We start from the raw sequence: 15337 nt of genomic DNA, 5'->3' as shown, positions 1-15337 counted from the left end.
ACCTCCATGGGACCCATTTGGACTGCAGAGGCTCCATCTTGGCCCTAGTGTGGCCAGGCTGGGACCCAGGCACCATAGCAGAAGGCAGGCTGGCTTTGTAAAGTGAACGTTAAGAAAAATGACCTCAAGTTACTTCCATAGTTCCCATTCCCACACACTTTTGTATCTATGCGTCCCCGTCCTGTGGGCCTCTGGGGCACTGCTCTAGTCCGCCCTGCTACAGGAAGGCAGACATCTGTGTCTGCTGGAGGAGAAGGGGCTGCTGTGCTCACCTGCTGAGCCACCCTTGCCCTGTGCCATCTCAGGGTCCACCTTGCAGGCCCTGTTCCTCTTTCCTCCTGTCACCCAGCTAGGACTGACTCTTCTCAAGGCCAGGCCCGGGGTAGGAGGAGTCTCACGAGGGTGGCTGCAGGACACAAGCTCACAAGCTCTCGGCCCGCGACTCTGACTGCATTAACTCCGCACCCCCAACACTGCGTTCCAGGGCTACGTGAGGAAGTTCCTGATGCAATCACCACGGGAGAGAGTGTTCCGAAGGCCAATAGGCAATGATTTACTTAGCTGAAAAGGATGGTGCAAGAGAAATGTTTCCAAGATTTATTTTTCATTAATTTTATTTATATTAGGTAGTTTTGACTCAGAATTAATCTTATCATTTTTCAGTTTGAGATGTGTATATGTGTGTGTGTGTTGTCTGTTCCCATGTAATACCTCTGAAATTTTATTTGGTATAACTTCACATTGTTATAACTTCACATTTTTGGTATACAGAAAGAATTTTAGTTTCTTAACACAGCACAGTAGCCGTATCTGCATTATTCCCTAGAGTATGCAATATATAAATTATTCACATTAGAAAATTCAGAACCGAAAGCTTCATATGCAGGAAATATGTACAAGGTATGCCTAGTGTGATCTGTGTTTGACAACACGTACTATAGCTTTACAATCCAGACGGACAGACGGACCTGTAGGCAGAAGAGGGCGGCTCCAGGCGCTCTCCTCGCACACCTGACAGTTGCGCTCGCGTCACTTTGGTCAGAGATCTCACCTCGGAGGCCAAGGGCAGGGCGGAAAGACACTTCCGGAAGTCCACTTAGTACAGAGGCCTATAAGTTTCTGTTGCTTCTATTCTCCTTTATAACGAGGCGTCCTCTTCTCTTTAAAAGCAAGAAGACCTTCCAGTCTGTCTTTTGTTGGAATAGTCTAAGAAAAATAAAACATTACACATCAAAAATTAAAAATACAACAGTAAAAACCAGTCATGGATTATCTAAGCAAGCTAGTCAGATGTTCATTCTAAAACCTTGAAATCTATCATCTGAGTAATTCTCCTTACTATTTGATCAAATTCATTACCCTTACTCTAAATATTGTCTTTGTTTCAAATATACTTTTAAAAAATTAGCATCCTGGTCCGTGGTACACCTGTTACAAGTGAGAGCCAACAGAGATACACTAGTTACTTAGGGCGCAGTTTCTGTTACAGTTAACTATCGTGCAGGGCATTCCAGGAGTCTGACAGAGGCCTGGCTTGTGCCCCACCCCATCCACCATGGAACACTCTCACTGAATGACACACCTGCTCACCTGACCTGTCTCTCAGCGCTCCAGTTCCCTTTCTCAGAATGTCACTAAACTGGAATCACACAGTTCCTGGGCATCTTGGTTGAGTTCTGCTTAGCAGTAAGTACACACTAATGGTTGCTCCATGTCTTGCTGCACGCTAGTAACTGACTGCTGTATAATATTCCACTGGTAGCACAGTTTATCCACTTACTGCTGTGAAGGGCCTCTTGATTGCTTCCAGGCCTTGGCAATTATGAATACAGCTTGACTTGCAGGGTTTTGTGTGGATATGTTTTCAACTAATTTGGGTAAGTACCAAAGAGCATGATTGCTGAATCATATGCTGAGAGCATAGTTTTATCAGAAACTGCTGAACTGTCTTACAAAGTAGTTCAAACCATTCCTGGTAGCAGTGAATCAAGTCCACATCCCCATAAGCACTTGGTACTTTTAGTGCTTTGGAATTTTGTCATTACAGCAGTTTGTAATTGGCATCTCAAAATGCTTAATTTAGAATTTCTTTATGAATTATGTGTTGGCATCATTTCTATGACTATTTATCAATTATTTATCTACTTTGGAGCCTGTTTAGATCTTTGGTCCTTTTTTTTGGCGGGGGGTGGGGGGGAGGGTATATGGGGATTGAACTCATGACCCCATGCTTACCAGGCAGGTGCTTATGCCACTGAGCTAAATCCCCAGCCCGTTTGGGTCCATTTTTAATTGGGTTACTTATTGTTGAATCTAAAAGTTCTTTATTTTAGAAATAAGACCTTTTCAGATGTGTTCTGTGGATTTTTCTCAGTCCACATCTCTTCATTCTTTTAGCTGTATCTTTTACATGCACACACAGAAGGTAACTTTATTAAAGACATACATTGAATTTTTTCTTTTATGGGTTGTACTTTCAACATGATAGCTAAAGAAAATCAACTCCAAACTCACTGAGCTCTTCCCTACATTATCTCCTGTGAATTTTATCATGTATTTAGTTTCTGACTGGTCTTGAGCTGCATCTTGAGGAAAGCTCAGGGTGAGTGTCCATACCATTTTCACATGTGTGAACATCCAGATGTTCCAGTAAGACCTTCTTCAGGTCCACTGTGGTACCCCGGCTTTTCTGTCGCTCAGCTGCCTGCACTCACGTGAGTTTGCAAATGGGCTTTCAGTTGTGTCCTGTGACCTACTTACTGATTCTTCCTCCAGTGCCAGTGTCTGACCTTGGTGGCTCTGTGGGAGCCCCAGTTAGGTTAGGGTTAGACTTGCTGCCAGCAACACTGTTCTGGCTCTTCTGATGCCCTGTACTTTCCATACGAACTCTGGAATCAAGCTCGCAATAGTACCAAAGTAGGATTTTTACTAACTGAGTTAAATTCATAGATCAGGTTGGGGAGAACTGACATCTTAACAACATTGTCTTCCTATCCACGAACATGGGCAATCTTCCTTCCCCACAGCGCTGTTTTTCACTTACAGATTATGTCTTGTAGATACATACCTAAGGTTTTTGAGTGCTAATGTAAATGGTATTATTGTATTTTAAAATTCCAATTCTATTTTTTCACTGCTAATACTTAGAGAAGCAACTGACTTTTGTATATACATCTTGTTTCACATAATCTTGCTATACTTGCTAGAGAAGGTTTTTGTTGTCTTTGAGTCTTTAGCATTTCCCACTTAAGACAATCATGTCATCTGTGACCAGTTTTATTTCTTCCTCCTCCATATGTACATTTTTTACAATTCTTATGTTTTGCCTTAATGCATTGGCTAGAATTTCTGCGCGGTGTTGGAAGGGCACAGTGACAGGAGACTTCTGGCCTTGTCTCTGCCTGGTCTCCTCTTGCCCGACCATTAGCTATGATCTCTGGGTAGACGTTCCTATCAACTTGAAGAAGATTCCCATTCATAGTTTGTGGAGCGTTATAATAAATAGTAACTGCCTCAGAGCAAATGCTTTTTTTTTTTTTTTTTTGCACCTACTGTCATGGTTTATGTCTGTGTCCCCCAGGCCTCATGATTTTGCATTGGGCATTTGTGCGTTTGCATTGTCTAGTGCTTGGATTGATGGTGTTAGTGCTACACCCACTTAGGGGTGGAGCCAGGACGTGATGTAATGGCAGGAAGAAGGTGTGTCTTGCTCTTTGCTGGTTCATCCTTGCTGTTTGCAGCCGCCATGAACGGCGGCCCAGCCATGCCCGCCTGCCTTGGAGCCAACTGAGTGTGGACTGAAACCTCCAAAAACTATAAGAAATAAACTTTTCCTTTCCCAGCTTGGGCTTCAGGTATTTTGTCTCAGCAATGAGCATAAAGTAACTAAGACACCTATTCATATGATCATGTAACTTTCTTCTTTACTACATTGATGTGATAGATTCCACACAATTTTCAAATGCTGGATTTTCAAATTCTAGGTAGTTGTGAGTATAAATCTTTTTATATATTATTAGATGCAACTGGCTATTATTTCATTAAGGGTTTTGAGGCCCACATTCAGGAGAGAAATTTGTCTTTAATTTTCCTTTCCAGTAATGTCTTGCTCTGGTATAGGTATCAGGAGAATTCTGACTTCACTGAGTATGTCAGAAGTTTACCTTCTGCATCTACTTTGTGGAAGAGATTATGGAGATGAGTTACTTCTTCTCTAAGTGTTTGATCAGGTGTGATTTACGCAGTGTGCATATGAGTTTTTGTTTTTTGAGTCTGCAGTTGTTTGTAAGATATTTATAATATAACTCAGTCATGGGATGTAGTCACCAATGACAGGTGACTTATGTATACAAAATGGACGCAGAGTGATGTTCCAGATGCCGCCGTTTCATAGCGATGCTGAACTAGTTTCCATTCTCAGGAGAGGGAAAACAACACTCTGCAGCTGTTTTAGGTCTTCTGAGGAGGTGAGGGGCACTTTCTTTTTGAATAGAAAGAACTCAGCTATCTACATATAAAAAAAGAAAACGAGCCCTTCTCTAGTGGACTTTGGTGGTCAGGAAAGAAGGCTGGGAAGTCTGGGAAAAGCCAGCACATCTCAAGCACCTCTGCTGTGTCGCAGATGCCCTCCTCCCGAGGGAGAAGCCAGGTCCACACCCCTGCATGACAACGTGACCTGCACAGACAGGGCCAGCACAAACGGCACTAATTTTGTCATTCCGAGTTTCCTAAGTGATGCAGTCAGTCATCACCCGCAAAACAGCATCAGTCACAAGGGCTGACAAGAGTCAAACTGCAGTCCCAGCTCGGATGAGACAGTGTAGTGTTGTGTAGCCTTACATAATTTATTTTAATTACACAGAAAGTGCACAGGACTTGGAATGTGTAGCCTCACTGATTTGGTGACTGTGTGACATACCTGAGCATAACAAGCTTCTTCTATGGCTAATCCTGTTACCAAGTCAACCTGAAAACAAAAAGAACTCATTTCAGCAGAAGGAATGACTGAATGAAAGGAGATGCAATACAAATTCAAGCGGGACAGTCTTATTCCAAAAGAACAGAATCCTTCAATCCAGGGCTGGGGATTTAGCTCAGCAGCATAAGCACCTGCCTTGCAAGCAGGCGGTCGTGAGTTCGATCCCTGGTACCGATTAAAAAAAAAAAAAAAGAATCCTTCAATCCAGTGCACCTGATCAGAAATACACACAGCTGCGAAACCAAAACCAGACTTCCTGGGCTCCCATCCTGACCCCATCCTGGGCGCTGAGTAACTTGGGCAAGCTACTTACCTTCTCTGCCTCAGACACCTAAGCAATGAGCTGACTGCACTGCTCAGGGAAGGGGATGCCGTGGAGTAAAGGAGTTAATCTATAAGCCATTAGAAAGCAGGATGGACAAACTACTATTACAAACAGACTGAAATAAACCAACTGAGTAACTGCTAACTTATAATAGTATAGCATAGCTAACAAACTCAATCTCATTTTACTGGCATAAAGTCAAAGAAGATATAGAGGCTTGTATGTCTTCAAAGAGAAAGGAGCTCTCTTTGAAGATCCCTAATTTAACCAGAACATAACAGCTGTCATTAGAGACCAAACCACATGAGTATCCTGGCCACCCTGACCCAGCCCCACTCCCTCAGGAACTGCACAAGCCACGAAAAGCCAAAAGAGGAGAGAGCAGGACACAGCTTGGACTGGCACGTTTTCCTTGGCATGCTTTTACAATGTGATAGTAACCCTAAACCTGTGTGACACGTGTGGTACACATAGTGTGAGGCAAGTATATGTGCGATGCATGTATGTTCATGATACACGTGTGCATGGTGCATGTGTGACACATGTGACATGTATTGCATGACATGTGTGATGCATGTATTACAAGTATGTGACAATGTGTGCAGCACATGTACATGTGTGGCATGTGTGTGAGGCATGTAATGCATGTGTGACAAATACGAGTGATGCATTTGTGTGTGACACGTGTGTATGCCATGTGACATGTATGTGACATCTATGAGTGTGATGCACATATGGGTGTTTGTATGTTTTCCTGGAGACACTCCATCTTCACGGCAGAAGTAACAAGCACATCACAAGCTGTGGAGCCCTGACAAAATTCTACATTCTACGTTCTGTGATCATGATGATGAATCGGCAGTAACTGACATGCAGGATTAAACAAAAGATGCAGCTGAAGAGAGCTCGGGGCTTTCCGAACGGCTGTACTGAAATCCTTGTATGTTAGCATATTAAAATAAGGCACAAGTCCAAACACCACGTGCCCATATTAAACTTCCACTATATTTTAAAAAACTCAAGCCTTAAGAAACTTACCTCCATCCCTTGATTAATTGCCAATTTTGCCACTCTCATTGCAACAGGTCCCTAAAATTCAAATTAAAGAGACAAACTTTAATTATGGGCTAGTAAGTACATTGCACACCTCAGTAAAATTCAATTTTCCAGAGCTGGATGCGTGGTGTGGTCAACAGCGGGTGCCAGACACCAGGTGAAAAACCCCTCTTCTAGTTTTGCAAGGTCTCAAACAGCTACTGTAACAGCCGAGTCCCACAGTGAGTTTGATTTTTATTGACTTATTTTTGGCACCAGGAATTGAGCTCAGGACCTGGTGCTCATCAGGCTGGTGGTCGAGCGGCCCCCAGTGAGCTTGGAGGCATGGGGCCCTTTCTTGCAGGACCCCCAGAGCTGTCCCTGTGCTTTTAAGATGGGAGTGCCAAGGAATACGTGACACTTTCTGAACTAAAACCTCAGCACTCAGGTTTAGCGGCAGGGTTGGCACTCTGTGGTGAGTGTGTGGGCTTTGAACTACAGCTGGTCTCCAGTGCTGGTCTCTGGCAGGTTCACCCTCCCTGCTCCGGGTCCCAGGCAGCAGCACGTGCCTGTGCGGTGCCAGCCTGCACTCCTCCACACCAAGCTCCTCCTAGCTGGGCAGAGTGTGGGGAGTCTCTGGCTCAGCACCACAGCCGTTAGCACCAGAGGGGCTGGGCCATGACTAAGTGGGGCTCGCCAGAGCCCACTGTGGATCCTGCCCCGTTGGCAGGGTGTCTGACCAGCATGCCAGTGGGCCTGAACTCCAGGGTGGATCTAGGTCACAGAGAACAGAACGCCTGCCTAAGAAGGACACCTCTGCCCTAGGGAGCCAGGCATCAGTGGCTCCCCAGATAAGGGCATCCTCTCCACCCTGCATCTCTCTGTATCTCTGCTCACATGTGGTGGACAGGAAATAAGTATTTTATTTTATTTTATTTTATTTATTTTTTGGAAATCAGTATTTTAAATTGGCCTCCTGAGTAAAACTGTATGATAGGTTCCAAAAGACAGGCTCAGCAGAAGACTCTACAAATGAAATTTCGAGAAACTTGGAGAAGTGGGTGAAAATGCGACTTTTTTTTTCTGATCTACAGATTCTATTATCAAATTTAACCTATCTAAGCTCTTCAGTAATACCAATCTTATGGAAGTTTTCAATTATTTGGAAGAGTTATCTAGTAAGTAAAGAAATAAACATAAAAATAAAGGGTTCTTCCATCTAGACTTGCTTTGGGACCTGATGCAGTTTTCCCAGGTCAGTTTCTGAAGTCACTCAGTATCCCTCATACCCCTGAGGGACCTGGAGAAGCACAGGGATGCTCCCAGGCACCCTTCAGGTGGAGGGGAGCGAAGCCACCCAGCGCAACGACACAGCCCTGCTCCTGACAGGGTCTATAGTGCAGCAACAGGCTGTGGGTGGGGTCATGGTGCAGCTGCGCTGCTCTCAGGCTGACAGGGACCATCAGCGCCAGCCTAAGGGCACAGAGGACAGCAAAGAGCCTTGCATGGGGGAGGGGCCTCCCACAGCAGGGGTGGAAGACAGACCCTGAAACAGCCCTGGGGCATCAGAAGCAGGAAGGGCCCCAGCCTCTTTAAAACGCACCCCTTGACTGCAACTGAGACATGGTGCCATAGTTTCAAGCTATAGAAGTCAGTAAACCAGTACAGGGTTAAATGTTCATGTTCCCTGATACTTTACTCCTTCTTTAGTGGACATTTCCCTAACAAATTTGAGAAATACCAATGTTGCAACAGTTTCTTGTTTCAAAAGCAGTGCAAATCTTTTTATCTGCTTTCTGCCCATCAGTTCACTGCTCCGCTTCTGGACCCAAGGCTGAAAGAAGGCTGCAGAAGGGCTGCCTGGGTTCCCACACAGCAGAGTAACCTTGGCAGCGGGCTGTGCAGGTGTGGACTCCCGGCCACAAGGAGGTCCACCCAAGGCTCAGGACAGGTGTGCTACGGCCACGGTCATGGCTGCACAGGGCCCCAATCTGATAGCAAGGGTGAGCATGCCGAGGGCACCTTTAGAAAGCAGATATAAAACTGTGCATAACTGTAGGGTATGTGTACCTTTTTTGGGTAGACAGTTCATAGCATTCCTCAGTGGATTTATGGCCCCGAACAGGTTACAAATACTGTTTTGACTTCAGAAATGGTGTGTGTGTGTGGCTACACCCCACCCCCACCCCCAATGAAACTTCACACTCCATTAGGGCTCATGGGATTATCACCAGCTGCCACAGGAGACTCTTCTTCTAGTTAACTCCTTCCTGCTGATATGCAGCAGAGGAGTGTCTGGAACACACCTGAATGACAGAGCCATCAAGGCACCATCCTTAGGGGTACTTGGGCTAGCCATGCTTGTGAATGTGTGGTGTGTCTCAGTCTTTGCAAGTGTGCCATGAGGTAGGAATGAAAGTGGTGCTAAAGTCACCATCAACACGTATACCACACAGTAAGTCACAGCCCTGGTTGCACAGGACACCAAGGGGGCATGGCGGAGCTGCACCTCTAGACTGCAAAGGTGCGTGCTGATGGGTCTGGACCCCGAGATGGTCCAGTGGGACCTGCCACCATCAACCGCCCCACAGAACAACTGAGCATGTGCATTCGGTGGTAAACAAGAGAAAACAATTCCCTAGGCAACGCACTAAACACTGTTCGTATGAAAAATCATCAAAGTGAGACTATGGCATGACCCTAGAGTATCCTCAACTCTTAACTATATTTCTGAAAAATCTCAATGTGAACCCAGTGTAATAGTTCCAGTGTTTCAGCCACCACACATCTCCTGCTGGGCAGGTGGGCAGGTTGCTCTGGGCTGTGAGGGATGAGAAGGTGCTGTGGCAGAGGTACCTGAGGCAGAAACTCTCTCGCTAGGTCCAGGGCCTTTCTGTAGGCAGCGTCACCCTCCGGATTCTGCTCTAGCACGTGGCTGACTAGGCCCACAGCTTTGGCCTCTTGGCCATCGAGCACTCGTGCTGAGAAAATGAGCTCCTTGGCCAGGGACATTCCGATGGCACGAGGCAATCGCTGTGTTCCCCCTGCAAGGCAAGGCAGGCAACGGTCGGAAACCCTCCAACATAGCACCGCACTGTTTCCTGTGCTCCTGCAGAATAAACCAGGGCTGTAAATCTGTATACTACACACAGTCACTGGAAAATGACTTCAGAAGAGAATCCAACATCTTTTTCAGCTTATACAGTTAGTAATACCAAAACAAAAGAAAAAAAAAACATTTTAGAGTTTCTCATCATTATCAAACAATTTTGTGTGTGTCAGATAGATGATGTACCCCTAAACGCAACCCACGACGGCCAGTACGATGGGAGCAGCTGTGGAGAGACGCAGGCCTGGTCAAGCCCGGCACTCTTCTTTCAGCTTAGGAAAAGCTCACTTGCACATTTCTAAGGACTCTGCTATGGTGAATGAACTATAAACTTACTTTAATTTAGGAAAGATGAAGCAGACATCTTCATGTGGAAACAGGCTTTGCCCTATTCCATTCACTTTATTCGTCCACGCCCCATCAGTCCTGCTCTCTCTTCCCTTTTGAAGCTGTTCTCCTTCAGACATACCCACTTCCCAGTTTCTGGAAAATCCACTCAGTGAAGTCAGGCCCATGCACTTGGTGCTGACTCTGCACGGAGCACTTTGCAAATCTTGGGAAGTGGTCAGCTCCTCAACAGAACGCCGTGGTGCAGATGGCTCTCCAGGAAGAGGCCTGTGTGCTGCAGACGGGCCCATCTATCCAATCCATCTGCCCATTCACTACAGTACCTCTCAGTGAAGCTGGACAGAGGCAGGTGCCAGGCCCGGCCTTTGTCCCCTTCCACAAGCCACAGAACAGCTGTGATCCTGATCTGCTATGCTGCACCCTTAGAGTGGCTGCTGCATGGCTGAGGGCACGAGCAGCAGAGGCAGAGGAGAGCAAGCCCTCTGTCCATGCAAGCTGGCCTGGCCTCACCTGGTTCACCAAGTCTGAGCTGGTCTTTGTTCTCTATATTGGTCACAAGCATTTGAAGAGTAGATGGCGCTTTTATCCAAAACCAACCCCGCTTGCAAGCCGACTCCGTGAGCCTTCCGGGCACTGTATACCCTAGCCAGTCTCTCCACCCCCAGCACCAGCACTTCAGTGCAGCCACTCTCCTTCGGAGGAAAGGTAACTCATTTTTATCCGCATTTCTCCAAAAAACAGGAAAAGCCATAAATGCCACACATTTTGAGAAGCTCTTCAGCAAAGCATGCCCCAATTGGGGGGATAGAGCTCAGGACACTGCCCTTAACTGTCTTAAGAGCCAAGACTGCTATTTAGGGCAAACAAGTTCTAGAAAAGCAACAGAAAGCCCACAGGAACTGGGAAAGCCCGTTTTCAATAGAGATGGTTTTCAAACATGATGCAGTGATGCTTCTGCCGACCTGCTGTTCTCAGTTGCTGAAACTGCCCAAGAGGATGTAGTGTTCAACAGGAACAGCAGAAAATGCCTGCCCAGAGAGAAGCACTGCTGAAGCAGCAAACAGTGTCTACAGTGATGCTGTGCAGTACAGTAAAAAGAAGTCCCAGAACTCGCACGACGAGCTGCCCCACTCCGACAAGTTACTGATGGAGCTCACGACAGTGCTGGCCAGGACGCCGACACAAACCATGTGGCCCTGATGACTGCCTGCACGCAAGGAACTGGTGAAAGTTTTCATGAGACTGAAGAGTTTCATGGATATGGGATTTACAAGGAGTGCCATATGTTAAGAAATGACTTGTGTTTGTGTTCTGTGAAAAGTCTACTGTAGTTGGTGAAAATTCACAAATAGAACCCTTGTAAATGTCACACTTCCATTCAGTCGAAACTCAGCATGTCACAGTCCATGGAGTTCACACCTCTTCGCACTACTGCCCAGGAACATTCTCCAGGAAGAAGAGTTGCACACCCTCGAAGTGTGAGGGCCACAGAGGTGTGCCCTCACCACACAGCAGCGCACCCTCAAGGCTGGCACCCCACTGCTGCTCTGTGCACTGCAGGACGGTCTCCTGGGAGGAATGACGTGAAAGTCAGAGCACGTTGCCAGGAGAGTTTTCTGTTGGTGATGGTAATGTCATGGGATCCAGAGGAAAATCCTCACCGTGACCTGCCAGGGAGCACTGCCCCTAAGACTGGGTCATCTACTCCACCTACTTCCCAGAAAAGGAGCCCCAGTGTCTGTCCTCTGTGCCTGGGAAAGTACACTTGGCAGAGCAGGCCTGAGGCCTCTCACGTTTAGTACACGTCAGCACAGCACAGGTATGCCACAGCACCTGCGGACCACACCCTGCTGCTCATTTAACGTCCATGGCCATACCAGTTGCGCTGCCTTCCAGCAGTCGTGAATAAGCTGCTGTGTACATGAGTCCAGTGTACAAACGCTTCTTCAAAACCCTGCTTGCTATTCCTCTGGGTTACACCCAGCAGCAGATTGCTGGGTCACACAGTAATTCTGTTTAGTGTTTTTGAGAAGTCTGCCACAGCACATGAATCTTTTACACCCCAGTAGAGAACAATTCCAACTTATCTACACACTGTACTCACCAACAGCTGTCTTTTCGTATTTTGCATGTTAAGCACCTTTCCTTTACCCACTTGTCAGCTAATGGACACTCCGGCTGCTTTGAGTTCTGGGCTACTGTGGATACTGCGACAGTGAACATGTAAGTGCAGCCGTCTCGGCCTCGCTTCCTTTAGGGACACACACAGGGACAGGACTGCTGGGTCACAGGCAGCTCCACTGTCAGCAGGGGTGAGGGCTGCTGCTTCTCCGATGACCACTAGCAGCCACCACCTGTCTTTCTGAGAAGGCTCACTCTTCCTGAAGTCAGATGGTACCCACTGTGATTTTAATTTGCATTTTCCTGATTACTGATGTTGAACATTTTTTCATGTATCTGTTCACCGTTCACATGCCTACTTCAGTCTACACCTATTTTAGAATCGGGGTTAAGTGTGTCGTGTACATGTGTGGTCTGGGTTTATTTTGTCTTGTGCTTGGTAATGAGGAATTTGGTTCCTTATAAATTCTAGGAATCAACCAGCTCCCCAGAAAGTTTGCAAGTACATTTTCCCACTCTGTACGTCATCTCTTCACTCTTATGATTATAGCCTTGGCTAAGCAGCAGTTTTTTATTTTAATTTTTACTTGAGACAGGGTCTATCTAGTTCAGGCTGTCCTTGAACTCCAACATAGCCTAGGCTGGGACTGAACTGGAGGCAATCCTCCTGCCTCAGCCTCAAGAGTGCTGGGATTACAGGTATGCACCACCACGCCCAGCTAGCAGCATGCCATGTTTTATTTTGCTTTTGTTTCCATGCTTTTGGGCTCTTCTCTGAAAAATTCTGTCACAATTTCTATATCCTGAAGCATTTCCTTTATGCTTTCTTCCAGTAATTACATAGTTTCAAGTCTCATGTGTAAAGCTGCAACCTATTTTTAGCTAATTTTTCTTACTGGTGAGAGAAAATTTTATTTGTATGTGAATATCCAATTTCCCCAGCTCTCTTGAAAAGACTTTTCTCTAATGCATGTTTTGAGTATCTCTGTTGAAAATGACTGACTGTGAATGTATGGGTTTACTTCCTGGCTTCTTCTGCTTTGTTTCACTGACCTACATTCCTGTTTCAGTGCCAACACTACAGTGGGTTTTGACTACTACAGCTCTGTTGTGTATTTTGAAGTCAGGATTACAGTGCTTCTGGCTTTGTTCTATTCAAGCTGGCTCTAGCTAGTAGGGGTTTCTGTGCTTTGACACAAATTTTAGAACTGTTTTTTCCATTCTGAAGGAATTTGCACTACACCTGTGTAGATTTACTCTGGATGGGATAGGGACTTTAACAATATTGAGTCTTCCAACCCACACCACCAGGTACCTTTCTATTTCCTTCTGTCCTCTTTCACAAATGTTTTTACTTTTCATGGTAGAGATCTTCCACTTTTTCAGTTAAACTGATTACTAGATATGTATTATAAAAGGGACCATTTTTAGTTTATCTTGATTTTGTATCCTGAAATACTACTCAAGTAGTTTATTAGTCCCAAATCATGTCCAACCTGGACACAGTGACAATCTGACTTCGTCTTTTCCATCATGGGTTTCTCCTGTTTCTTTCTCTTGCCCAACTGATCTGCTGGCCACAATAAATAAAAGTAGCAAAAGTGAATATTGGTGTGTGTTATGGTCTTCTAGATCTCAGAGAAACTTTTCTGGCTCTGTGCATTCAGTAGTATGTCATCTGTTAGCTAATTGTTACATTTGTGTTTTTTGTTCTGTTTTGTTTTTTGGTACAGGGTCTCACTAAGTGGTCCAGGGCAAGCCTGAACTTCTCTGAACTGGGGGTCAAACTCATGATCTTGCACTTGCCAGGCAGGCACTTATGCCACTGAGCTAAATCCCCAGCCCACAAGCCTGAACTTTTTAAGTTGCTTGGGCTGGCCTTGAATTCATGATCTGCTTGCTCCAGGCACAGTGCTGGAAGAACAGGCATGCATCACCATACCTGGCTTAGCTGCTGAGTATTTACACGTGCCCACAAACAAGGATGGCCTTTACTATTCTAAGGCGTGCTACTGTGACTAATCTACGCAGAATTTTATCACAAAATGATGCTGCATTTTGTCAAATGCCTTTTCTGTATCTATGAAGACAAGCATGATTTTTGATCTTCATTCTGGGATAAGTTGATCACGTTTTGATCTGCATATATCGAGCATCCCTGCATCCCTGCAGTGGGATGAATCTCACTGCTCCCAGTGAGACTCCTTGTATGTTCTCTGGATTGGGTTTCCCAGTGTTTCATTAAGGACTTTCACATCTATGCTCATCAAGGATGCTGGCCTGTGACTGTCTTTTCTGTTGTGTCCTTGTCCAGTTCTAACAACAGGGTAGTGCTCATACTGTAGAAGAGTGTGGAAGAATTTCTTCCTCCTCAATGTTTTTGAAATAATTTTGAGAAAAATCAATTTTAGTTCTTTATAGTTTCTAAAAATTTATTTCTTTATATATTTATTTATTTACTTGTTTGCTTATTTGTCTGTTTGAGGCAGGGTTTTGCTATACAGTTCAGGCTTACCTTGAATTCACATGGTAGCCCACAGATCTTCACACAGATCCTCGTCTCAGCCTCCCAAGTGCTGGGATTATAGGGGCACATTCCTGCACTTGGTTATTTTTGTTTTTTAAAGTAAATTAATTGAGATAGCCTTTGACTCACTATGTAACCTGGCTAGCCTCAAACTCCAGGAAATCCCCTACCTCAGCCTCCCAAGTGATGGAATTACAGGCATGTGCTGCAAACCCCAAATGTTTGGTAGAACTTAACCGTGAAGACATCTAGTCCTAGGTTTTTCTTCAATAGATTTATTATTGGTTCAATCGAATTACTCATTTTGGGCCTGTTCAGGTTTTCTATTCTGATTCCATCTTGACAAGTTGCATGCATTCAGAAATATATCCGTTTCTTCTGATATCAAATTTGTCGATACACAGGCATTTCTAATAATTACTAATATCCCCTTGTATTTTTGTGATATCAACAGTCATTTCTCTGTCTGCATCTCTAATTTTCAGTCTTTTTAAGGGTTTGCCTGTTTTGCTTACTTTTTGAAAGAAACAGCTCTTTGTTTCATTAATCTTTTGTGCTTTTAAAAGTAATTATTTATTTCATCTATTTCTGCTCCAGTCCTTGTCATTTACTTTTGCACTGTATTAATTTTCAGAGGTGGCTGGATCTAGAGTGTGTGACGCTTGGATCAAGAACTCAGTAAGTCCACTGACCGGTTTGGCATAGTTCTGAGAGTTGATACCGGGAAGGCCTTCCCTGGGTGTGAGTGCTACCTGCCATAAGTGCCTGCAACCTGGACAGAATAGAATGCACAGAAAGAGGCCTCAGCTTGCTTTGCTTCATTGCTTTAGCTGCCTTATGCCTGCCATGGACTGTTCCTCCTCTGCAGGGGATGTCTGTCAAGTCATCTTGCCT

At 45.2% G+C, this 15337-nt stretch overlaps 1 protein-coding gene across 4 annotated transcripts in view; it reads right to left on the bottom strand.

The window, feature by feature from the left end:
* Positions 1-596: 596 nt before the first annotated feature.
* The window catches only part of Auh (AU RNA binding methylglutaconyl-CoA hydratase), a 121097-nt gene continuing 106356 nt past the window's right edge, over positions 597-15337 (bottom strand). For 3 of the 4 annotated variants that reach the window (XM_063227245.1, XM_063227246.1, XM_063227244.1), the window contains 4 exons: positions 9195-9382; positions 6342-6392; positions 4919-4966; positions 597-1206 (listed from right to left, as the gene is read on the bottom strand). In XM_063227245.1, the coding sequence (XP_063083315.1) occupies positions 1129-1206; positions 4919-4966; positions 6342-6392; positions 9195-9382 (365 nt within the window). In that variant the 3' untranslated portion in view covers positions 597-1128. Of the gene's footprint in view, positions 1207-4918; positions 4967-6341; positions 6393-9194; positions 9448-15337 lie in introns of those variants that run through there. The other variant, XR_010040027.1, reaches the window with a different exon arrangement.

Source organism: Cavia porcellus, unplaced genomic scaffold, assembly GCF_034190915.1.
Source record: "Cavia porcellus strain 051 isolate PalLab524CR breed Dunkin Hartley unplaced genomic scaffold, mCavPor4.1 scaffold_17, whole genome shotgun sequence".
In the NCBI taxonomy this organism is placed as follows: domain Eukaryota; kingdom Metazoa; phylum Chordata; class Mammalia; order Rodentia; family Caviidae; genus Cavia; species Cavia porcellus.
This window is presented reverse-complemented; position numbering and strand designations above follow the sequence as displayed.